Source organism: Pollicipes pollicipes, unplaced genomic scaffold (genome assembly GCF_011947565.3).
Source record: "Pollicipes pollicipes isolate AB1234 unplaced genomic scaffold, Ppol_2.1 Scaffold_4881;HRSCAF=5763_pilon_pilon_pilon, whole genome shotgun sequence".
Lineage (NCBI taxonomy): Eukaryota > Metazoa > Arthropoda > Thecostraca > Pollicipedomorpha > Pollicipedidae > Pollicipes > Pollicipes pollicipes.
In genome coordinates this window covers 6,661,478-6,684,780 of record NW_023596576.1, presented here as the reverse complement: position 1 = coordinate 6,684,780, position 23,303 = coordinate 6,661,478, and the positions used below count along the sequence as shown (strand labels likewise).

At 56.3% G+C, this 23,303-nt stretch overlaps 1 protein-coding gene across 1 annotated transcript in view; it reads right to left on the bottom strand.

Moving 5' to 3' along the window:
* Positions 1–7,880: 7,880 nt before the first annotated feature.
* Positions 7,881–23,303, bottom strand: part of LOC119099697 (multiple epidermal growth factor-like domains protein 8) — a gene marked incomplete at its 5' end in the record, with an annotated part of 30,135 nt that continues 14,712 nt past the window's right edge. Inside the window, 16 exons of the mRNA XM_037222762.1 lie at positions 7,881–9,022; positions 9,438–9,543; positions 10,061–10,196; positions 10,515–10,678; positions 11,755–11,895; positions 13,643–13,829; positions 14,761–15,018; positions 16,487–16,623; positions 17,935–18,098; positions 19,362–19,491; positions 19,549–19,572; positions 20,208–20,352; positions 20,981–21,119; positions 21,833–21,955; positions 22,284–22,416; positions 22,710–22,891. Of these exons, the coding sequence (XP_037078657.1) occupies positions 8,100–9,022; positions 9,438–9,543; positions 10,061–10,196; positions 10,515–10,678; positions 11,755–11,895; positions 13,643–13,829; positions 14,761–15,018; positions 16,487–16,623; positions 17,935–18,098; positions 19,362–19,491; positions 19,549–19,572; positions 20,208–20,352; positions 20,981–21,119; positions 21,833–21,955; positions 22,284–22,416; positions 22,710–22,891 (3,092 nt within the window). The remainder of the gene's footprint in view (positions 9,023–9,437; positions 9,544–10,060; positions 10,197–10,514; positions 10,679–11,754; positions 11,896–13,642; positions 13,830–14,760; positions 15,019–16,486; positions 16,624–17,934; positions 18,099–19,361; positions 19,492–19,548; positions 19,573–20,207; positions 20,353–20,980; positions 21,120–21,832; positions 21,956–22,283; positions 22,417–22,709; positions 22,892–23,303) is intronic.

Genomic DNA, 23,303 nt, shown 5'->3' with positions numbered 1-23,303 from the left:
GTATTTTGACCAAGTCTATCTCAAAATTTGACGTAAGTAAGTTCAGACGCAGGCCTTCCTACCTTGTGAATTCAGCGTTTCTGGTTGTCTTGTTTTGTTTTATCGCTGGGTTCATATTGACCCCTCCCCTACCGAGCGCGTCACAATCGGCTGACCACCTGCGCGCGTGTTCTAAACCGTGAGTAAATGTCCATGAAATGGATGTATGCTATATTTTGCAAGACATCCAAAATTCATGTGGGCTAGCTCTCTCTCAGCATTACAATGTGGTAACAGACCAACCTACAAAATACGTTTCACTGAAATGCGTACGATCACGCGTTACTGAATGCTTATATTTTCTGGCGGGATTCTCCTTCCAGCGGGACCGCTGCTCATTTCGAATTGATTGATACCAGGGGCTGTTTTGCACATCTTTCATGGATTTCTTAAAGGTCACAATAGGTCATTGACCAGTAATGACTCACTTCTTGTTTTATTGTCGTTTGTCTTATTCGTCTTCTTGTTTTCTTGTTCGTGACAATAAACCGCCTAGCGAAATCTTTGTGGCTTATTCAACAGCAAAACTCAAAGCAGTCTTGTATGATTTTGGTCTTCACAACCTTCAAAAGCTCAAACAAGGTCACTGACCTTCAACAAGCATGTAACCTTTTCTTTAGAATGGGTATCAAGGTTCTGGGGATACTTTGGAGACTCGTCTGGAATTTGACCTTGTTTGACCTTATTTGACCTAAATTTCATGACCTAGGAACCTCAAACTTTGATTTCGATGAGTTCACATACAGGGCATCACACCATGTGAGTTTGGTGCTTCTAAGGCGCGCGCGTGGTGCTTCTCTTAGTTCCCGAGATCTCAACGGGGTCACACGAATCCCCACCCGAGCGAACTGTATCCAACCGGTCACCCGGGCGCGGGTTAACAGGCACTGCCTTTCCACAGACCCGTTGGCTGCAGTGCGCAAAATGCTTGCAAAAAAAGAACATATTGCCGCGAAAACTCCGCAATCGTCGTTGCTGAAGCCCAGCGTTGGTAGCGCTGACCTCAAATGAACTTATGTTGACCATATCCGTGGCGCGTGAGAGGCGTAAAGGACGGTTTGCCTTCCAGAACACGCGTTCGTATATGGTTCGCCGAAGGCCATTTGGCTGCTGACCAGACAGCGTGACCCTGATCACAGGGCGCCCAGTCATGCAAGTACATGGCACGGTAAAGGTCTCTCCGTGCTTTTCCGATAAGGGCCCGAGGCAGAATGGGTCTGTTAAGCCTTCGTTACAATAACTGAATGGCAGTTTGAGTGATAGCAATAAATCATTGCCAGCGCGAAATTCGATTCAAAATCTGTCTAAGCGAAAGTTGCTTTTTTCTGTTATGTATGTTGCACGTTCCATTTAGTTGCTGAATCCATGTTTCGAAGTAACGATACTGCGCCATAAATAACATTCTATTGCCCGATTGTATTTTCTCGTGATATACTACAAAGAAAGTCGGGTTTCAAGTAAAACAATGCTAGGTTCGTAGCGTTCCATGGGTAGCAGACAAAATGACGCTTGGCATAAAAGTCTCCACGAGATCAGGGAATCCGTGGCGCCAGAATCATGTCTAGGTTGCGGAAATTAGTGTCAGGGGTTATGTTTGGTGGCGAAAAACGTCGCATTCAACATGATTTAGACCTCATGGTCCAAAATTACCCATCATTTGAGGAAATAAATTTGAGGTTTAGGGTATCAAGCTGCTCCGGTGCATTCTCCACGTCAAGACCACTACACAAAAAGTTCAAAGAAAATAGTCACTGTGTTATGGTCATCTTTTGCATGCACTTTTTGAAGCATTCCAGCCCCAAAACCTGGGAGGCCAAGCCAACATTGGGGATCCAGCTCAACATTGGGGGGACAGGGCCCTCACAAAAGAATACAGATCGACACCCGTAGTTCCATTGATTCAACACCCCAAGGATATCAGGCATACTGCGCCGCTGGTGCGTCGCCGATGATCGGTACATATGGCCGATTGGTACCTTAACATTGGGATGTAGACAAAATCATCCAAGCATGGGGAGTATTGAGAGTTGCATCAGTTTCTACTCTGAACTCTCTCTGCCATAGTTAGTGAGAATAAGACTAAGATTATTACATCTGCGGACCGATGTGACCTTCAGTGCTCTATGTATATATATATATATATATATATATATATATATATATATATATATATATATATATGTATATTTAGCAAAGTATTTTATCATCTCATCACTCACTGAGTTAGAAAACATGGATAGATAGACATGCCTATACATGCCAAATTTTTTTCGTTGAATGGCACGGAATGTTACGATATGCCATGACAACCCAATCCAATGTCGGTCCTCTCATGAATGACCTTGCCTTGCTGTGTTGGTCGCATCACCAGTCCAGCTCCATTACCAAGTCTCTTTCACATTAACAAGGAACGCCACAAACCGATGACGATAGCGTTAGCTAGAACTAAAGTTAAGTGTTCACATAACGCACAAAAGTCGAGAGCCACGTATTCCTTTGGTCAAGCATGTAATACACCAAAGCCTGCCTGACACCATCGTGGAAATCACTAACGACTTTGAGGAAATTAGGGCAGGACAGGCTCACACGTGCAGAAATGGAGGTCATGTCATTAATGCTAAAAACAGCACCATGAATTGATGGGGAAAGCTGTCAGCAAAACCTGAGCCAAACATTTACATGATGAGCGCTGATGTATTGGAACATAGTCTTGCAATCAAGCCGATGAGCCAGCAAGCCACAGCGACAGAGAGTACCATGTGAATAAAAGGGTCCATAATGGCAGAACAATGACAGAATGGCGGAATATGGCAAAACACTTCCCTTTAAACACTTTTGATTAAAAATAACTGCTATCTCAGCATTTACGAGCTTTTTGACGCATCGGTCTAGTTTCCGGGATTTTGACTTGGCATCATCTATTAGATAAGGATGGTTCGCACAAAATTACTCATATATTCGTCGCTCTTTTCATTCTAACGTTTCGAGATCTTATCTCATCGTCGGAGAAGACTGAAGAGCACAATAAACATTTTTTGGGTTTTAAAAGATACAAAATTGTGCATTACTATTGGAAAACGTCGTTCGGTACGGAGAACACAACTGAAGTAATGACTAACTGAAGTAAGACTGAATTATATTTTCACCTTGATACACATAAGATACACTTATAATGGGAACACTACAAAGACACAATAAGGACACCAGTGCCACAGTCACATCGATGGTGCTCACCTCCCACCACCCAATGAAGGCGCCTTCTGTCATTGTACGTCCGTAAAATGTCAGTGTTGTCTGTCAGTTGTTGTCGTGTCAAAGTCCTGTCGTGTTCGTATCGCATGTGGTCCAGGGGTGCTTCGTCACGTAAGTGCATTGTCAGGCCTCATGAGAGTGTCCTTGTGGTTTAAAACTTAAAACTTAAAACTTAAAACGAAGCTTACAGCCTTCGATGTTGCATTTGAACTTTTGTGAGACGTATAACTTTCTCATGAGAAACAGCCCAAACAAACCCGACAAACTAAAATGCACCAATGTGGTGTACCAATTCAAATGCAGCATCAAAGGCTGCAAACTTCGTTCCACACACTACATTGGTGTGACCACAACGACACTCTCAAGACGCCTGACAAAGCGTCGTGACGTGGAGTGACGTGACGGGTAACCTCTGGACCACATGCGGTGCGAGCACGACAGGACATTGACACAACAGCTGACAGACAACACTGACATTTTACGGACGTGCAATGACAGAAGACGCCTTCAAATTTGAGGAAGTATATTCATTAACGAACTCTCTCCGGCCCTAAGCAGACAGACAAATTTTTGCACAACGTCTTGAACTATTAGGTGTTGGGCTGTGAGCGCCACGGATGTGATTGTGGAGCTAGTGTCCTCAGTGTGTCTTTATAGTTTTCCCGTTATGAGTGCATCTTATGAGTATCAAAGTGCAAATAACATTCCGTCTTACTTCAGTTAGTCATGCTTCATTTGTGTTCTCCGAACCAAAAGATGTTGTTTAATAGTAGTGCACCATTTTTATGTTTTAAAACTCAAAACTTATTTCTCGTGCCATTTAGCCTTCTCCGACGATGAGGTAATATCTCGAAACGTTAGAATGAAAAAAGCGACGAATATATGAGTAATTTTGTGCGAACCATGCTTAATATAAGGGATGATGCCAAGTCAAAATCCCGGAAACTGGAACGATGCGTCAAAAGGCTCGTCGGTGTTGAGTCAGCAGTTATTTTTAATCAAATTAATGAAAACAAGACTAAGATTAGTATATATGCGGTGTAAGATTAGTATTGGTGACTGCACGACCTTCGATATTCGATTTTCGTCCAGGTGCACGAGATTCAACCCATGATGCTGCACAAAAAACTGGCTTACAGATGAAGCTTAACGACGTTGGAATGCTAAATAACGATTCTTGACGGTACTCAGCATTTCGAGCCATACTCATCATCAAGAGCAAGGTTGCTCAATCTATCGGCTCAACAGCGACATGGGTACAGACAGAGGCCGGTGCAAACTGTGGTCACGTAACCTATGGTGAAACGACGAAACGCGCACCCGCCGGAATATTGTCATTGCCGGCTTCGTTCGGTCATTATTCATCCACTTATTCATTCATCCCATGCCGAAAAGGGTGAGCCACAGCCACGATCAGACGCATTGCCCTAACTTCCTGGTTTGCTAAATATCAAAGAAACCGCACATATCGAGAGAAGAATTATTTGCAACGGGTGCGATGAGAGAACGCAAGAGATGCATTATTGTTTTTCAACGATTCCCATTGGCTTCGCGTTAGTGTTTTGGACTCATTTTAAAATCTGACAACGCGTGACATTGCAGCAGCGTTGACCCATCGCAGTGGAGAAAATTGGAAGATCTGGCATCTGCAGTGGCAGCAAATGCGGTTTTGTTAAATTTTTGGGATGCCTGACAACGCTCCAATTGTAGTGGAAATCTGGAGAAAAAGCTTTGAAAGCTGGACAATCACTGAGCTGAGTAAAAAGAGGGCGAGGGAGGGCGTGGGCTGTCACCCGCCGATTTCCGCCCAGGGCCCAGGTACACGCGATTCAATCCATGATGCCGCATGAAAACTGGCTTACAAATGAAGTTGGCCTCCCATGACCTCTCTCCGTCCCTGGTAGTCGGGACATCGCACCCGGATCCCGTCAGGTACCTCGGCAGCCAGAGTTCGGGTCGGCCGGGAAATACCATGAATGAATGCTTCCAGAAATAATACAAATACAAACCGTTTATGGAAGCTCCGCGCTTAGCGAAGCAGGCAGAAAGCGCTTGTCTATATAGTCTTTGCGTAGGATGTGTCTGTCTGTCTGTTTGTCCTGTTTTGTGTTGTGTCGTGCCCAGGCCCAACAGCCTGGGCACGAACGAATGGTGAAATTTGGCGTAAAAAATTGGCGAAAAAATATATTCCACAGGTAGCTCAACAACAGCTGCGGTCTGGGGTTCGGGCGTAGACGTGCTATGACCGAATGGCCGTTTTCCTGGTTTTCCACGCCCACTGGTTTTCCACGAGCGGCCTGAAAATGTGGCCCTTGATAATACCGATGAGAAGTCGCTCGAAACCGTGCCCACATTTCGGTAACTAGGTGTTGTAGCGACAAAGACGGCACATCTCGACGGGCAATCGTGTCGCATCACGGGTGCCATTGCACGTGCCAAGTGTCACTGACCCAGAAGAGGTTAGGATGGATTTTTTCCGTTTTTCACATTTTGTGCCACAACTCGGCAGCCAGAGCGAGTGGAGGCCAACACGAACAAACATGCGTTTGCGCCACGCACGACTGCGCCAGCTATCGTCGGGCAAGCCGGGCTGGTCGGTATTTCGGAAACGGTGCCGAATATGATACGCCGTCGAAACAATAGCCAGGGCCATGAAGCTCTGTGCACCACCCCGATTCAACATCAACTTTACCTGACGGGTTAGAGGCACACACTTTCAGGTCGCATTAATGTCCCCGGTCGTTAGCTCAGTCGCCGCCTGCAAGTACCGTAAGTAAAACTACCAACCGTACATAAGCTGCATGTTGCCGGCGATCGGTAGTAGTTACTCATCTTTAGTTCATTCATTCCTTGTGGCGAAAAAAGTGAGACAAAGAAACCGTCGAATGCGTTGTTTGAATCCCTTGCCCTAGGAAGTGTTTAATGAAGCCGAACGTATTGAGCGAATCATGACTTGGGAGGGCTGCAGTGAAAGGACTCGGGAAACGCAGCTGTTGTAAGGCAAGGCCGCTGCTACGGCAAAACCGCACGCTCACTGGCTTTGCACGTTGTGTCTTGAAGTTACCGCAGTGTGGCAATACAGGAGCACCGCAGCTGCAATGGTACGTGACAGCGGCAAGACTAAAAACTGTCATTTTCTATGGCAGAAAGGAGTATTTCCTTGAAGCTTTTGTGACGCATAACAGAAGTGTGACCGCTTTGGCACTTGGATAGCAGAAAGCTGGTCAATCGCTGATTTTGTGTTGGAAAGCAGATTGTAGGCTAATTTCAGTAGAACGCCGCAAATGCTACATCCAGATCATTCGTTTTACTGCTGTAGCCTGCCATCAGCTTCGACCCATGACGGTATGGCACAAAATCGGCAAACGCAATAGGTTTACGATTGTTTCTTGAAGCAGATAAAACAGAACCATTCAAACATTCCTAAAGGCCGCCTCGCAGCGCGCACACGCGCATAAAGAGGGAAGGGGCCAGCGGTTACCGACTGATTTTTGGCAAGGTCGTAAGCGGTTCAACCCATGTTGCTGTACGAAACACAGCTGGGTCACAGATGTAGTCCGTTTCCCATGAGCCACATAGTCCTCGGCAGTCAGCACATTACACCCGACTGGTGTCAGGTATCCTGGTAGACACGGTTGCGATCGTCCAGTCAATCCTCGAACAATGTTGAATACATCAAGAAGTAGTGCCAACACCAATCGTCCATAGCACGGAGCGGATCTTTCGTGCATTTTCAGTCAGCTTCGTCGCTTCACGAAGCAGGCCCTCGTTGTTTACCGTTTCTAACATTAAGGGCCAAGTGACTAAGACTTCAAAAGAAATGGGATTTGGTGGTGGTGGTCCATCGATCCCTGCAGGCCCCTCAAACCATTGTAGAGACTACCTAGGAAGGTAAATCAAACCGCTTTTTGGAAAATCCAGGACCTGTTCCTAACTCGAACAAGCAGTGGGAAGTGGATGCGCGGGTTTTTCAAGCAAGTGCATCGCCCACATAAGCGGAACTCGTGCTGCTGAGAACACTCTGAGAGTTTCCACGAAAACATCCGTTTCTTTGCAAGAAAAAAACCTGCGCTTTCGAAGCAACTTCGATTTTTGAAACCACAATCGTTATTCGCTACATTTCATATATTACATGGGTATGTGAAGAATACAGACTTATGTATGCATACAGGTGGTTACTCAATGTGTCAATGCTGCATAGTGATGCGGGTCAAAACACACAATGAACAGCACTAAACGGCATGGCATAAACTGCCGCTGAACAATAGAAGATATGCATAAAAGATTATGCCGTCAAACCCACAGCGGTCGGGAAGCATTCAGAACATATTATGGCACAACAGCCCTCGAGTCTTTAGACTAATGCAGTCTGCAAGTCTACAACACTATGCATCATACAGCCTGAATTACGCTTTGATTGCGTTTGGAATGTGCACGGCCGGCCAGCGCGGCGCTGCCTGCGCGAACCTGAGCCGGGGCGGCGGCGGCCACAGCGACGCGGCGCCGGGCTCGGTCGCTCGCACCTGAGATCTGAGCGGCCGCGGCGGCTGCCGGGCGGCGGGCGGGCGGCGCCGGCCGCCGACGCCGCATCGGGTGATGATGGGACGGAGTGGTCGGCGCACTGCGCGCCGCACGATGAGCGTCCGTCACACGAGCGCGACCGGCGCGCGACAGCACCTCGCAAGCGACGCTCGCGTGTGCTGCGTATCACTGGCGAAAGGGTACCGAAGCCTGGCACTCGGGCAGACGTCGGCGCGCGCGCGCGCGGCGAGTCCGGCGCCCGTGCCGGGCCGGCGGCAGCGGCGAGATCAGGCGTTCTGACCAGAGCGGCGCAGCAGCTCGGCCAGACGCGAGTTGTGCGGACCGGCGCGGTTGAGCAGCGTCAGGCTGGAGCCCAGGCAGAGTCGGGTGGGCGCCGCCGCGCCGCCCGGCAGCTGCAGGAAGACGGTGGTGACACCGGCCGCGCCGTCGGCGCACGGCTCGACGGCCGCCGGCCGCACGGCCGTCTCTGGCCGGCGGCGGCGGCGCGTCAGCGTGGCCACCGCCGGCTCCTCGTCCTGCTGCAGCAGCAGCGCCACGCGCGCCACCGCCCGGCGCGCCATGCTGCGCATCTCCGCCTCCTGGCGGCGCACCGTGCGCCGCCGGCTCGAGAGCCGCCGCAGCCGCCAAAGCGACACGCACAGCGCCAGAAACAGGAAAAAACACGAGAAGAACACCGAGAAGAAGACGGCCATGTTCATCTTGGGCTGATCCTGGCGAAAGAACACGGTGCCCTGCGCGGGCCGGTCGCCCACGCTCAGCAGGGCCACGAAGAAGGTGGTGCTGCGCAGCTCGTACCGGTCCTGCGGCAGCTGCACGGTCAGCCGCCGGTGCAGGTTGCGCACTAGCAGCATGTGCTGCTGCCCCGGCAGCCGGATGTAGGTGTTGATGTCGGCGGCCGTGCGCGCCAGCAGCTGGTGTCGGGGCGCGCCGGTGGCGTTGTCGGCGCGGCGGCGGGGCCGGCCGCCGACTGGCGTCACGCCCTCGTAGCGCGGGTCGAACTCGACCCGGTGCCGACCGCTGGAGCCGTTGACGTTTACGCGCAGCGCGTCTTCGTGCGCCGTCAGGTACACGTCCACGGCGCCCTCCACCACGTCCACCGACAGCCGGATGTCCACGTTCAGGTACTTGGGCCGGGCGGCGTAGAAGACGGTGCGGCCCTCGAGCAGTTCGCCGTAACGGCCGCAGAGATCTGCGACGGGTGGCGCAGCCGTGTCACACGCCACCAAAACGGGAAGTTGGGAGCCTAACTCACACAAATACAGGCTGATCAGCGCAGCCTCGACAGGCAGCAAACCTATTGTGAAAATAAAATGTGAAGGTCCCATCCAAAGCCGAAGCAGCCGAGCCCGACTAGGGGATGGTGGTTGTCATCAAAATACATGAAGCTGTCGCAAAAAATGCGTGGCGAGTTTTAAAAGCCCCCCAAAATTGAAAGACGTGACTCCGGCGCACGAGTGATGAGTGTACAGAGTTCTGGTGAGTGCCCCGCGCGCGCCGGTCGGTCCCAGCCCGAATGGTGAGTGTACAACGCTCTGGCGAATGCCTCCCACGCCTGCCAGGTCCAGCCCGAGACGCCGCGGGGCGGCCGCTGCCCATCCTCGCACCTGGGTTGGCTGGGTCGAAGCAGTAGTCGAGGTCCACCTGCATCTGCCGGTAGCACTGGTGACCATCGGTCGGGCGGCCGCGGTAGTTGTCCCGACACTTGACGCACTGGATGACCGGGTGGGGGAGGGAGGTCAGCGGAGGCTGCGGCCGCGAGCTCGTCTGCCACGCTCGACTGCGGCCGCGAGCTCGTCTGCCGCGCTCGACTGCGGCCGCGAGCTCGTCTGCCGCGCTCGACTGCGGCCGCAAGCTCGTCTGCCGCGCTCGACTGCGGCTGCCAGCTCGTCTGCCGCGCTCGGCCGTCTGACGATCGCAGCGAGGCGAACAGGGCGGCCCGCGGCCGAGAGCGCTGCGGTCAGCACACACACCGACGGCCCGACCGCCGACTCAGCCAGACCGGGCCAGGCGCCAGCAGGGGAAGCCCCAAGCCACACGGTGTCTCTAGAAATCTCGGTCCCGGGCAGCAGCAGCGGCGGGTGGCGGGCGCAGATTCGACTAAGCAGAACATATCCCTGTGCCCACGTAGCGACCGTTATGCGTGCGATTCAGGCCCTGCGTCGGCTGCGCCGCCGGTTTGCAGCCGCTGACAGCGGAGCGGGTCATCGGCACTGGGCGGCGGCCACACCTGCAGTTTCCAGCAGGGCTGGGCGCGCTTGCCGGCCTCCTGCCGGCAGCTGGCGTCCGACTCGGTGTTGTTGTGGCAGTCGCAGTTGTCGCCGTCCACCGGATCACACATGGTGCCATGGCCGTGGCACCGGCACCTGCAGCGCCACCCATCAGTCCTCTGCCCCGCTCACCGCCAATCCGCCTCAGCCGTCCACACAGGACGATCGGGAGGCGTCATTCACCGCGTCGGCATCTCTGCCCCGTTCGCTAGCACCCGTTAGTCTAAACACAAAAAGGCGCTTGTAACACATGTTTCTCGTCTCCCATCAAATGTGTCTTCATTGTCGCACGTCATTAAAGCATCGCCTCCGGTCGCTCCGCTACAGTGCGTGACACCTGCTTGAGCCGCTGATGCCCGCGCCCCCTCCCCCCGCCCCCAACCCCACGAGCGCCCTCTGGTCCGCGCCACTCACGGAACGCAGTGTTTGAGGGCGCTGGTGCTGCCACGGAAGAAGCCCGGCTGGCACAGCTCGCACATGCTGCCGTTGGTGTTGTGCTTGCAGTCGAGGCAGACGGCCTCATGGCGCGCGCCCTCCGTCACCAGCGCCTTCAGGGAGCCGCGCGGCATCTGGCGCAGCTGCGGCAGCCGTCAGAGCGACCGTCATCCCAGCCGACCACCATCAGCGCAAATGTCATCCCGGCCGACCACGGTCAGCGCAACTGTCATCCCGGCCGACCACGGTCAGCGCAACTGTCATCCCGGCCGACCACGGTCAGCGCAACTGTCATCCTGGCCGACCACGGTCGGCGCAACTGTCATCCTGGCCGACCACGGTCAGCGCAACTGTCATCGCGGCCGACCACGGTCAGCGCAACCGTCATCCCGGTCGACCACGGTCAGCGCAACTGTCATCCTGGCCGACCACGGTCGGCGCAACTGTCATCCTGGCCGACCACGGTCAGCATAACCGTCATCCCGGCCGACCACGGTCAGCGCAACCGCCACCCCGACCTGTCATGGTCAGCGCAGAGGTCATGTCGGCTCGGAGGGCAGAAAGACGTCAGGACTGAGGTCCTGGTCCGCTGCGACCTCAGTCCCTCGTCAGCTGTAGTGAGCCTCTGGTCAGCTGATCGGAGGCTGGGTCCAGCGTCAGCTTCGAAGACAAGCTTGAGCCAAATGCATGAGACAAATGCAATAGACAGGACAAGGGCGTGGAGCTGGCCAGTGGAGGTGTAAGAGGCCAGGGTTCATGTCTGAACCACAGGTTTGGTCCGACGGCCACGCAAGATGTTTGATTCACACACCGCGGCCTAACACTGACACCGGACACCGCGGCCCGCACTGTACCCAGCTTCTGCATGCTACATTAATAATCCTATATTTGGTGTAAGCGACTAGTGGATAGACTAACTCGGCATCGCCCAATACGGCCGGGATAGTTAGAGGCCAGTGCACGTTCATGTACAAATGAGCGCTCTCTAAACACTCGCTCTTCACTCCCGCCGTCAGGCGTTCGGCCAACGCCGTTGATCCCGACACGGAAGCTGGCGCCGTCTGCTGCCGTCTGCCTGAGCCTCCGAGGGACGCCGGCTCCATCTGCCCGACCCCCGGCCGACCCTGACGCGGCGCCGGTGTCGGTGTCGGCGGCGGACACCTCCCCTCCCCGCGCCGGTGTCGCGCGGCCGCGGGTCGGGCCGCCGGCCCCTGCTCACCTCGGTCATGTTGTAGCGGGCGGCCAGCTCGGCGGCGATGCACGTGTCCGAGTGGCCGTTGCAGTAGTCCAGGCATGACACGCACGGGCCCTTGCTCGGCTCGCCCACGAAGAACGGCTGACACTTCTCGCACTGGTCGCCCTGGAACACGCGCTGTTGGCAGCCACTGCGTCCAGCGACGGACGGGGGGGGGGGGGGGGGGATGCGTCTGCGTTAACCACTGCGCGCCTGGAAAACCAGAGGTACAGGGTTTGACTCCCCGCGGTGCCCGCCCTTCCTGCCAGGGTGAGAGGCGGGTGACGCGATATAGCCTCAGCAGCTGGATGCGTCCTAAAGCCCTAATGACACGACCGACGAACGAAACCCTTAGCACAGCCATGAACGGAACAGCGACGGACGTGGCGTGGGATGTGTATTGCGCGGTGGTCTACTGATGCTGCTGCTGTCTGCTGTACGCTTCCGTCACAAGATGCCCTGCCGGCATCAATGGCATGAGTCTTTTCGAGCTATCTGGTAGCATTCTGATTTGCTACCCAAATGCTTAAAGTACACCCAGTTGAATCGTCCTTAAGCTGCCCGATCCCTTTTGTATATGCCCTGCATGCCAGCTGGGGCATTTTTTCAATTGTGTTGCTAATTGGGAGGACATCGCATCACGGAAAAGGTCACTGTTGAGCGTCACTCCAGGACATCTGTCGTTCCTGTTTACACATGCGCAAATAGTACAATTTTAGTACTCTCAGCACAATGTAATTGCCATCTAGTAAGTTCATAAAAAAGTATTGCAGCGAAAGCGTAAGGATCATCACACGCATCTGCATGATCGGTTGAACCATAAAGTCCCTAGGTAGCGATCTTCATGTCAAATATGATCAAACAAGGTCCTACCCCAGATCGGTGTCCGAGGTGCACTGAGCCTTCTCACGAAACTAGCTTTAACCTGGATAAATCTTCTGAGCCAAAGTGAATTGGTGTTCATATCAGGTCAATGACCTTACTTAATATCCAGGCCAATAAGACCAAACACCTTCGAGATGCCTGAGTTTCATATCCGCGTCAAGAGCTGCGATATGGGATATTTCTCGAAGAAAAAAGTTGGTCGGGGTAAGGCTAGGTCAGTGACCTCCCCTAACCTTTATTAAGTCCAAATAAGATATCTGTTGACATGCCTGTGATAAAGAAATTCGAAATGAGCGTGAAACTCCCACAACGACCCGATGAAGCAAGTTTTTCAGCAATAAAGCCTTCTGATTTTGACCTCAATCGGATCCTTGTATCGAATCCAAATTTAATGGAATATGCCGCAATTCTTATTTCGAGTGCCTCATTGTCTAAGCAATACGTTACGACCGTACGCATTCGCCTAACACTTGGTTGTTGCATTAGATCGATCGATCCCCTGGACATTGCCTTCGCGGATAGCTATGCCCTGACCGTGACTTGCCATGGGTCAGCGATCTGACGAGGTATAAATTCTGTTTTAACCACAAGATTGACAATTCAGTCGCCTACAGTAACATTAAGATGGGGGTGGGGGCCAAAGTGACACCCATTGCTCTCCAGCTGAACTCCCTGAATTCATTACGGCCAAAGTTGATGAAGAGTTTTGATGCATGACAAAACATGCACCTAAGTGCGTGCTGTATACATCTCAACAAACTTTCTCACGAATCATTCAAAATTTTCGGACAATGAAGCATTGATTTCAGCGGTCAAATCTACGCCAAATAAACCGTCCAAATATTGTAACATTCCGAATCGGTATGCTCAGCTTTAGTGTGTGCTAGTCTTCGAACCCGATCGCTACCACAATTGCGTTACGACGCAGCAGCGCACTGGCCGAGCACTCAGTGCGTTCCGTCGAGGCCGCCGCCGCCGCCCCCGTTACCATGGTGTTGTTGTGACACTGGAGGCAGACGTCGAGCTGGTCGTCGCCGGCGCAGTCCGAGTGTCCGTTGCACTGGCAGCGCCGGCTGCAGCTGGCGCCCACGTACGAGAAGTCACACCGGCACCGGTTCGGCTCCACGCATGTGCCCTGCTTGCAGCCCTGCTCGCACACCGGCCGGCACGTGTCCCTGGCGGGAGGGGGGGGGAGGGGTCAGCCACACCAGGGCCGGCCACTGGGAACGGCCGCAGCGGGCAACGGCGGCAGCGGGCAACGGTGGCAGCGGGCAACGGCGGCTTATGCTAACCAACGTGTCGGAGTACAGCTGTGAGATACACCCGCGTGTGCTGATTTCGCTGGAAAGTTGGCGACTATCAGTAAATCCATCACTAAATCATATCAGGATCAATCATTCACACGTGACTAACTATTGACACGCCGCCGTAAACAGGTATCAAAAATAGAGGCGCCGAGGATGCTGGGAAACATGACAACAGAACTGCATGCACCGATGAAAGCAAGTGGGAAATGTGAGGAAAGTGTGAGCTATGGCTGCAGTATCGGTAGGACCAACTTTGAAGGTACCAACGTAAAACTCACGAGAAAAGGGAAGGTGCAAACGAAAAAAGCAGGTGTAAATATACGGTTCAAAACGGCAATGCTGATGGATAATCTAGTAAGCAACAGTGACCGAATTTCATGACCATTGTATAGAACGCGACTACAGCGGTTACTTCTTCGGCTTTCCATTCAAGTGGGCACATGTTAATGAATCAAATGATGTTGAGAATTACACATTGATCAGGTCCCATCGTGACTTTGCCGATTTCGTAGTCGAGCCAATTGTCGGCACACTTTTTCTCCAATGACAGTAATTCAGGGTTTATAATCCTCCAACAATTATGCGCCCACAACCACACTCACAGGAATAGCATCGAGTGTAACGGCAGGTCAGAGGGATGCCGGCCACAAAGCAATGCAGACACCTCACGCGCGAGACGGTACCCTGCCGACCACGTTAGCCAGCCGGTACCCTTACTAAGTCGTCAGCCAGCCGATACACTCCCTAGCTCGTCAGCCAGACGGTACCCTCCCGGACCCGCCAGCCAGCCGGTACCCACCCGCTGAGCACGTATCCGCTGCTGCACTGGCAGGTGAAGCCGACCGGCTGGTCGACGCAGACCTCCGAGTCCGGGTGGCACGTGTGGTGGCCGTTGGCGCACTCGTTCTCGGCCGGGCAGGCCGTGTAGTTCCACGAGACGACCGGCTGGGCCGGCACGACCGTGTAGTTGAGCACGTAGCAGGAGTCGCGCGGCTGCTCCAGGCCGCCGTCGCGGCAGAGGCCGGCGCCGCCCAGCGGCGTCGCCAGGTTACACCAGCTGCCCGGGAAGGCACGCGTCACGCTCAGGCGGCTGGGCTCAGGTCAAAACAGGGGTAAGGACGGGCCGAGGTCAGGTTACACCAGCTGCCCGGGAAGGCACAGGTCACGCTCAGGCGGCTGGGCTCAGGCCAAAACAGGGGTAAGGACGGGCCGAGGTCAGGTTACACCAGCTGCCCGGGAAGGCACGCGTCACGCTCAGGCGGCTGGGCTCAGGTCAAAACAGGGGTAAGGACGGGCCGAGGTCAGGTTACACCAGCTGCCCGGGAAGGCACAGGTCACGCTCAGGCGGCTGGGCTCAGGTCAAAACAGGGGTAGGGGCGGGCCGAGGTCAGGTTACACCAGCTGCCCGGGAAGGCACGCGTCACGCTCAGGCGGCTGGGCTCAGGTCAAAACAGGGGTAAGGACGGGCCGAGGTCAGGTTACACCAGCTGCCCGGGAAGGCACAGGTCACGCTCAGGCGGCTGGGCTCAGGTCAAAACAGGGGTAGGGGCGGGCCGAGGTCAGGTTACACCAGCTGCCCGGGAAGGCACGCGTCACGCTCAGGCGGCTGGGCTCAGGTCAAAACAGGGGTAAGGACGGGCCGAGGTCAGGTTACACCAGCTGCCCGGGAAGGCACACGTCACGCTCAGGCAGCTGGGCTCAGGCCAAAACAGGGGTAAGGACGGGCCGAGGTCGGGTTACACCAGCTGCCCGGGAAGGCACGCGTCACACTGAGGCAGCTGGGGCTCAGGTCAAAACGGGCATGGGGGGCGGGCCCAGGGCAGGCTGCACCAGGTGGGGCATGTGGGATACACCAGCTGAGGCTAATGGACCAGGTTGCAGCAACAGAGGATGAATGAATGCGTCAAGTTACACCGCAAATGATATGCGAGTTTGCAAAACTCGAGAATGTTTTTTATCGATACATCATTCTAGGAAATCGCAAATTTGAGACAACTTAAGCAGATTCACGTCCCCGCCGAAAAAATTCCGGACGATTTGCCATGCAAAATTGTCGTTCTTGTTCACTACAACGCTACAAACTACCTTGGGCACTTTATCCACGGTTTAAGCTTATATATCATGGCGACATAACGTGCAGTTCCTACTTGAGCTGATCCAATGATAACACTGAACATGCACACTTTTGTACAATGATCCATTGCGTACCCCAGACGCCAGTCAATGGATGTTCGAGCTGTTGGCGATGCTGTTCAAATTTCGACATGGTGTACTTCCATTAAATGATAAAACCAGTGCGCTGCGGTAAAAACCCAACATGTGGCCAAATCCATCACTCAAACTATATTCAGTGTTCGGTTAAGTGTTCATGCCAGCACCAGTAGCGGCACAGGGCAAGGCTCGTTCTGGCTACGGTCGTGGGCAGAGCTGGTCCTGGCTACGGCCCTGGGCAGGGCTGGTCCTGAATCCCAGGCTCGCATCTGGCCGGCCGGCGGCGCGGCACCAGCCGAGCGCTGAGCACGTACCCGCACTCGGGCCGCTGCAGGCAGGACTGGCAGGTGGCGTGCTGATCGCAGCTGAGCGGACACTGCGCCGCGCTCGTCACCAGCGAGCCGCACACGCCCGCCAGGCACATCAGCGGCTGGTAGCCCGGCCACAGACACTGCAACACGACACGGCCGGTACACTCCTGTCATCAGACACATCAGCGGCTGGCAGCCCGGCCACAGACACTGCAACACGACACGGCCGGAACGCTCCCGTCATCACACACATCGGCGGCTGGCAGCCCGGCCACAGACACTGCAACACGGCACGGCCGGTAAACTCCCATCTTCAGACACATCAGCCGGTGGTACCCCGGCCACAGACACTGCAACTCGGCACGGCCGGTAAACTCCCGTCATCAGACACATCAGCGGCTGGTAGCCCAGCCACAGACACTGCAACACGCCACGGCCGGTACGAACCCGTCATCAGACACATCAGCCGGTGGTACCCCGGCCACAGACACTGCAACTCGGCACGGCCGGTTCACTCCTGTCATCAGACACATCAGCGGGTGGTAGCCCGGCCACAGACACTGCAACACGGCACGGCCGGTACGAACCCGCCATCAGACACATCAGCGGCTGGTAGCCCGGCCCCAGACACTGCAACACGCCACGGCCGGTACGAACCCGCCATCAGACACATCAGCGGCTGGTACCCCGGCCACAGACACTGCAACACAGCACGGGCGGAACACTCCCGTCATCACACACATCAGCGGCGCGTGAATCACTCATCATTGTACGAATGCCCCGCGGGCCGTGAGGCTGATCGAGGCACAGTTCGCGGCTGTGAGCCAGTGTCTTACTCTAATGGGACTGCAACCGCGCCGGATCCATTTGTTTCTCACGACAGGAATGTTCCTGGATGAATGGACGCAGCCCGTATCGCACTGATCCTTAGATTTGGCGACCCAGCCGCGCGATTCGACAACAAGCCTACATCACGACGCGCTACACTCCTTAAGACTATGCATGTAAGGCGCTATCATAAGGTGTAACGCCGTGTCCTCGCGCGATACACGTGCCGCTGCCAGAGCCAGCATCCAAATGCGCACGTGTAGTCTCGCTTCGACCCAGAGTATTTTTCCCACCGCGCAGCCTCCGCACACAGAACCGCCCGTCAACGTCTTCTTGCGCTTTCACTACGTGGAGCGTGTTCCAGACTAACATCAGTTATATGCAAGGGAAGCTTGTCATCCTTGTCATGCACTTCATCTGCATAATATGCATTAGTTTCGAGCCTAACATTTCCATTTTAAAATAAACAGCCGACTATCCTGCGTGACGGCCATCTCTCGTGCACCGCATTGCCTCTCGCTTGTCGTAAGATAGATGGATAGAGCCTACTTTGTCGATTGTTTCTAGCAAAAATGAGCTGAATCCGGACCGGCGCGGCCGTCGTGGCGCGGTGTCCATCTCACCTGCCCCAGCTGCTGGCTCCACCAGCAGTTGCCGTCCAAACAGGTGCGGCAGTCATGGCGCAGCGCGCACGGCACGCCGCAGTTGCGTCGCACGCCCATGACCTCGGGCGCGGAGAGGGCGCTGACACAGCGGCCGTCCGTCGGCCGCCACCACGACGGAAAATCTGCCCCGTCAGACACGTACCGTCAATCACCGCCAGACACCGACTGTTAGTCACCGCCAGACACAGACCGCCAGTCACTGCCAGATATCGGTCGTCAGTCACCGCCAGACAGCGACCGCCAGTCACCGCCAGACACCGACCGTCAGTCACCGCCAGACACCGAACGTCAGTTACCGCCAGACACCGACCATAAGTCACCGCCAGACAGCGACCGTAAGTCACCGCCAGACACCGACTGTTAGTCACCGCCAAACACCGATGGCAGTCACCGTCAGACAGCCACCGTCAGTCACCGCCAGACACCGACCGCCCGCCACTGCCAGACAGGGACCATCAATTACCGCCGGACAGCGACGGTCAGTCACCGCTAGACACCAACCGTCAGTCACCACCCGACAAAGACCGTCAATCACCGCCAGACACAGGCCGTCAGTAGCCGCCAGACACCGACCGTTAGTCACCGCCAGACAACGACCGTCAGTCACCGCCAGACACTGACCGTCGGTCACCGCCAGACAGCGACCGCCAGTCGCCGCCAGATACCGAACGTCAGCTACCGCCAGACACCTACCATAAGTCACCGCCAGACAGCGACCGTCAGTCACCGCCGGACAGCGGTCGTCAGTCACCGCCGGACAGCGACCGTAAGTCACCGCCGGACAGCGGTCGTCAGTCACCGCCGCTCGTCACAAACAGCTTGTTATCGCTGCCAAGTGAGGGCGCGTCGGGAGCGGTACAGTGCGCGCAGCGCGGGGCCGGAGGCGGTGGCGAGTGTCGCCTCCGAGGCGCTCGACACGACACAGTGTCGTTACGTAATGGTCTCACAGACCGGCACGCTCAGCAGCTCCCCGGAGCGGGGTGGAGGCCAGCGTCCTTGCAGTGTCGTAGTAGGATCAGCGGCGCAAAGACACGACCACGCAGCGCATCACTCTGCAGGGCATCATGTCCGCGCTCGCCTGCCTCAGGCACGGCAGTGAGCACAGACACGTGTACGATCACTGCGGCCAGCTCGTCTCTGAGCTGCACGGGATTCGGGTCGCGGTCGGCAGACAGCTGCAGACCCCCCCCCCCCTCCCCCCCCCGCCCGCAGCAGAAACACAGCGCATGCTAGTGTCCTGATCGTCCCGGACCCGTCCACACTCAATGGACGATAAGACCTTAAATGCGTGGGACTCTGCTGAATTGTATAGCGGAGGAGTACAGATGCCATACTTGTTGCAGACCGGCCCGATGGCGTGCAGTTCGACACGACAGCGCACTCACTGTAGACGACCGGCCGGGCGTCCCAGAGGCAGCCCTTCAGGTTCTCGCAGGTCAGACAGTCGGCCGCCTCGCAGACACGCTCCGGACAGACGGCGGCCGTGCGCGGCGGGAAGGAGAGCGCGGCCAGCGGCGCCGAGACGGCCGGTAGCCGGCGGCCGTCCACCGGCGAGCAGACGCCGCCGTCCGGCCCCGCCGGCTCCCAGGTGCACGGCTGGAGGCGCAACGTAGTAGTCAGTGCAAGCGCATCACATGCAAAGACACGATGACCAGGAACGGCGGAGCTGGAGGCATGGTGGAGAGTGGGGGCACAACGGACAGCGGCTCCGCGTTGAACAGGCCTGTCCACAGCTCGCTGTATCCTGTAACCGATATGTAACCCTTAATGGGACTCTGGTCTTGACGAAATTGCACTTCTTGCACCCACGGTTTATCTCCCCAAAGCGGCACGAAAACAACATGGTTTTGGTCGCCAACAACCCTGTAGACATTGCTGCCAAGGGGTAAAAAGTCACGTGACATGCTGTGGACCAAACGAACCCTTTGCCCTTGGTCTCCGTAAACGATCATCAGCCACCACAGCCAGCGCACTGAGCCCGCTCACGGCGCCACCCCGGCATCCCGGCGTAGAGCCGTCCAGGACGACATCTCGGCATCCCAGCGCTCGGCGCGGCGGGCGCGCCCTACTGCCGCAGCGCATTATGAACGCAGCGTACTGGAACAGCATCCCACAAGCAGAGCGCGCGCGCTGTCCGGCAGGTTGTCATATGTGAGCAGTGCCCAGCCCACTGCCGCCGCCACCGGCGCACCGTCGGCGCTCACCCCTCTCAGGGACGCTGCGGTACTCACGTGCACGCCCTGGTAGTGGGGCCACTCGGCCAGGCACGCGTCGCAGCTGGTGTACTCGGAGCAGTTGCGCGACTCCACCACGGAGGCGTTGCAGCGACCGCGGTGGCGTGACGAGAACTCCACCGTGCCCACCTGGTTCTCGCAGCTGCAACAGCGCCACCGGCCCGCCGCGGTCAGCGGACGGCCGGACCCCGCCGGCGCGCGCGTTACAGCGCCCACTTAACGGCACGCCGGGCGACGGCTGCAGGCCTTGGTGCAGCCACTCAACATCCAGACATGGTATCGGTGTTCGTCTCGTCAAATACATGTATTTGTAGCGCATGCGTCCTAGCGCGGAGCAATGGTCAGGATCGGCGACACCAATACCATTACTGCAGTGCCTGTCCCACAGCCCCGACTGGAGGAGCCGAGGTGTAGTCCTGCCTGCGCGCGTGATGCCAAGGAGCCAACCCCTAACGCCTCCGCCGCCGGCTGGGTCGCCACATCGCGCCGTCACACGCGTACCCACGAGGCCAGCAGCGCCCCGCTCAGACGGACACGCCGGGTGGGACCCTCGAAGCACGGAGCCTGGTCAGCCCCGTGGCGGGGGAGCCGGTCTAGTCTGGGTCGCCACACCGCGCCGTCACACACGTGCCCACGAGGCCAGAAGCGCCCCGCTCAGACGGACACGCCGGGCGTGACCCTCGAGGAACGCAGCCTCGTCAGCCCCGTGGCGGGGCAGCGGAAGGACAGGGGGGACAGGCGGGGAGGACAGCCTGCGCGGCACTACGTACACGGACGGCAGGTGCTTCTTGTTGGTGTAGCAGTAGGTGATGTTGGCGGCCGGGCCGGTCACCTGGCAGTAGCTGCAGCCGTACTGGCCCTTGCACTTGTTCTTGTGCAGGTTCAGCTTGCACAGGTCATCGGGAAGCTCTGCCGGACAGAGACCTCCGCTGAACAAGCGTCCAGTCAAGCTGGCAAATAAAGACCACCGGAAGTCATCATCCAAGCCTATCGCTCGCATGCGTCGCTGTAACTTAGCATATTATTTCATCATCATGGCTAATAATCAGCTTCGTCATAATTTTTAGGAAGACGCCACAAAATTCATTGGAGGGTAGAAAACCAGGCTTTCCCGAAACCGGCATTCTCGAAAACTATATTTTTGCTGGCTTCTTAAAGTATATAACACATGTTACGATTCATATAAGTATCGAAAGGGCACGCCAAATATAGAAGGGAGAGGGGGGTAGGGCCCCTCCAATCACATGCAAAAGTTCACCCATGCAGGATGGTGTCTTTGTTCAATGATCGGTTGAATCCACAACAGTCATAAATGCATGATAACATGAGGTGTACCACCGAGCCCAAATCATAGCACAAATAAGACTACAGTCATGGGCCCTCCCCAGTAAAGTCACTAGTGACGTCCCAGGCGTAGGCCCTCCTACGTGACCCTTTGAAATAACGTTCGCACAAGCATGAACCACTACAATGAGGCCCAGTGGTAAGAACCCAGGCCAGTACGGACTCTCACGATTCAGCGATTCCTCGCCATGTGCCACCCGATATGTACCATGTTTAAGTGTCTGAGTTTCAGCAAGCTATCGCCTGTATCCGGGCAGCCGGGCACTGTCCCCTCTCACCGATGCGCTGCAGGCGCGCCTCCACGCGGCCCCGGTAGCCGCCGAACAGGTAGACCGCGCCGCGGAGCCGGGAGGCCGCCTGGCCAGCCACGCCGGCCGGTAGGCGACCGAACACGGCGTGGTCTGCAGAGGAGAGCGGTCACACGACACCGAACACGGTCACACGCGCCGCCGGCCGGCAGACAGCCACACATCAAGCCGCAGGACACACACGCGTGCTCCAACTTAGTTCTGACAAGAAAACGATACAGGAAAAGCGTGGATAGCCTACGAAGCACATAGAAAGCCAGTGATTTTGCCTTCTTAATGACATATCAATATTCATGTCAACATTTAGCCGGTCTATTTGGCATGGCTGTTTAAGAAGACATGGAGGCCAAAAGCGTCCTGTTTTTTTTCACATTCGGCTGAAGCACCATCGAGCAGCTTACACCGGAGCCAGTGAGCGCACCTTTGTCGCTGATCCTCAGCCACATGTTGCAGGCGTACAGGTAGGCGAAGAGGTCGCCGTCCGAGCCGGCGCCGCCCATCACCAGCATGTAGTAGTCGGCCGTGACGGCCGTGTGGAAGAGACGGTGGCCCGGCTGTCGACGGCCGCGGCCACGGGTCAGCGTCACGCGCCACGGTCAGAGCGCCGGCCAGCGGCCAATGCCAGACTGGGGTCAGTGGCCGGCCGCGGCACTCACGCTCCACATCAGCCACCGGTCCAGTGTCTCTGTTAAATGGATAATTCTGAACTTGAAATGTCGCCATCTAGAGGCCTAGGTGAGTGACAATCTACCTTCGCTAAAGCACTGCACATTACAGATCACACGCATCGAGCCCAAGCCCAGCAGCCCGCCTCAAGCGGTGACCGGCGCTGACGGCGGCCTCTCACCATGTGCCGCTGCAGAGGGTTGAGACCGCGGTCGGCGGGCAGCACGCTCCAGAACCGCTGCTGGTAGCGGAAGCTGAAGAGAGCGGCGCTGGCCACGGCTGCCCCGCGCCGTGCCACCACGCCGCCGAACACATACACCGTGTCCGTGGGCGCGTGGTACGCCGCCGAGTGGCCGTAGATGCCTGCCGGAGGAGGCGGCGGCGGTGGGACTGCTGGCCGGGCGGCGGCAGAGGGACTGCTGGCCGGGCGGTGGCAGGGGGACTGCTGGCCGGGCAGTGGCAGGGGGCGGAGGCAGGGGGACTGCTGGCCAGGCAGTGGCAGGGGGCGGCGGCGGTGGGACTGCTGGCCGGACGGTGGCAGGAGGCGGCGGCAGGGGGACTGCTGGCAGGGCGGTGGCAGGGGGCGGCGGCAGGGGGACTGCTGGCCAGGCAGTGGCAGGGGGCGGCGGCGGTGAGACTGCTGACCGGGCAGCGGCGGTAAGGTGCAGTGAGACGCAGGTTCGGGTATACTCGGCACTGGGCGTCCCATGACAGCGAGCGAAAACACACCCTCGGTGCTAACGGGACACAATCAAAATGCCCCGCGCCATCTCAA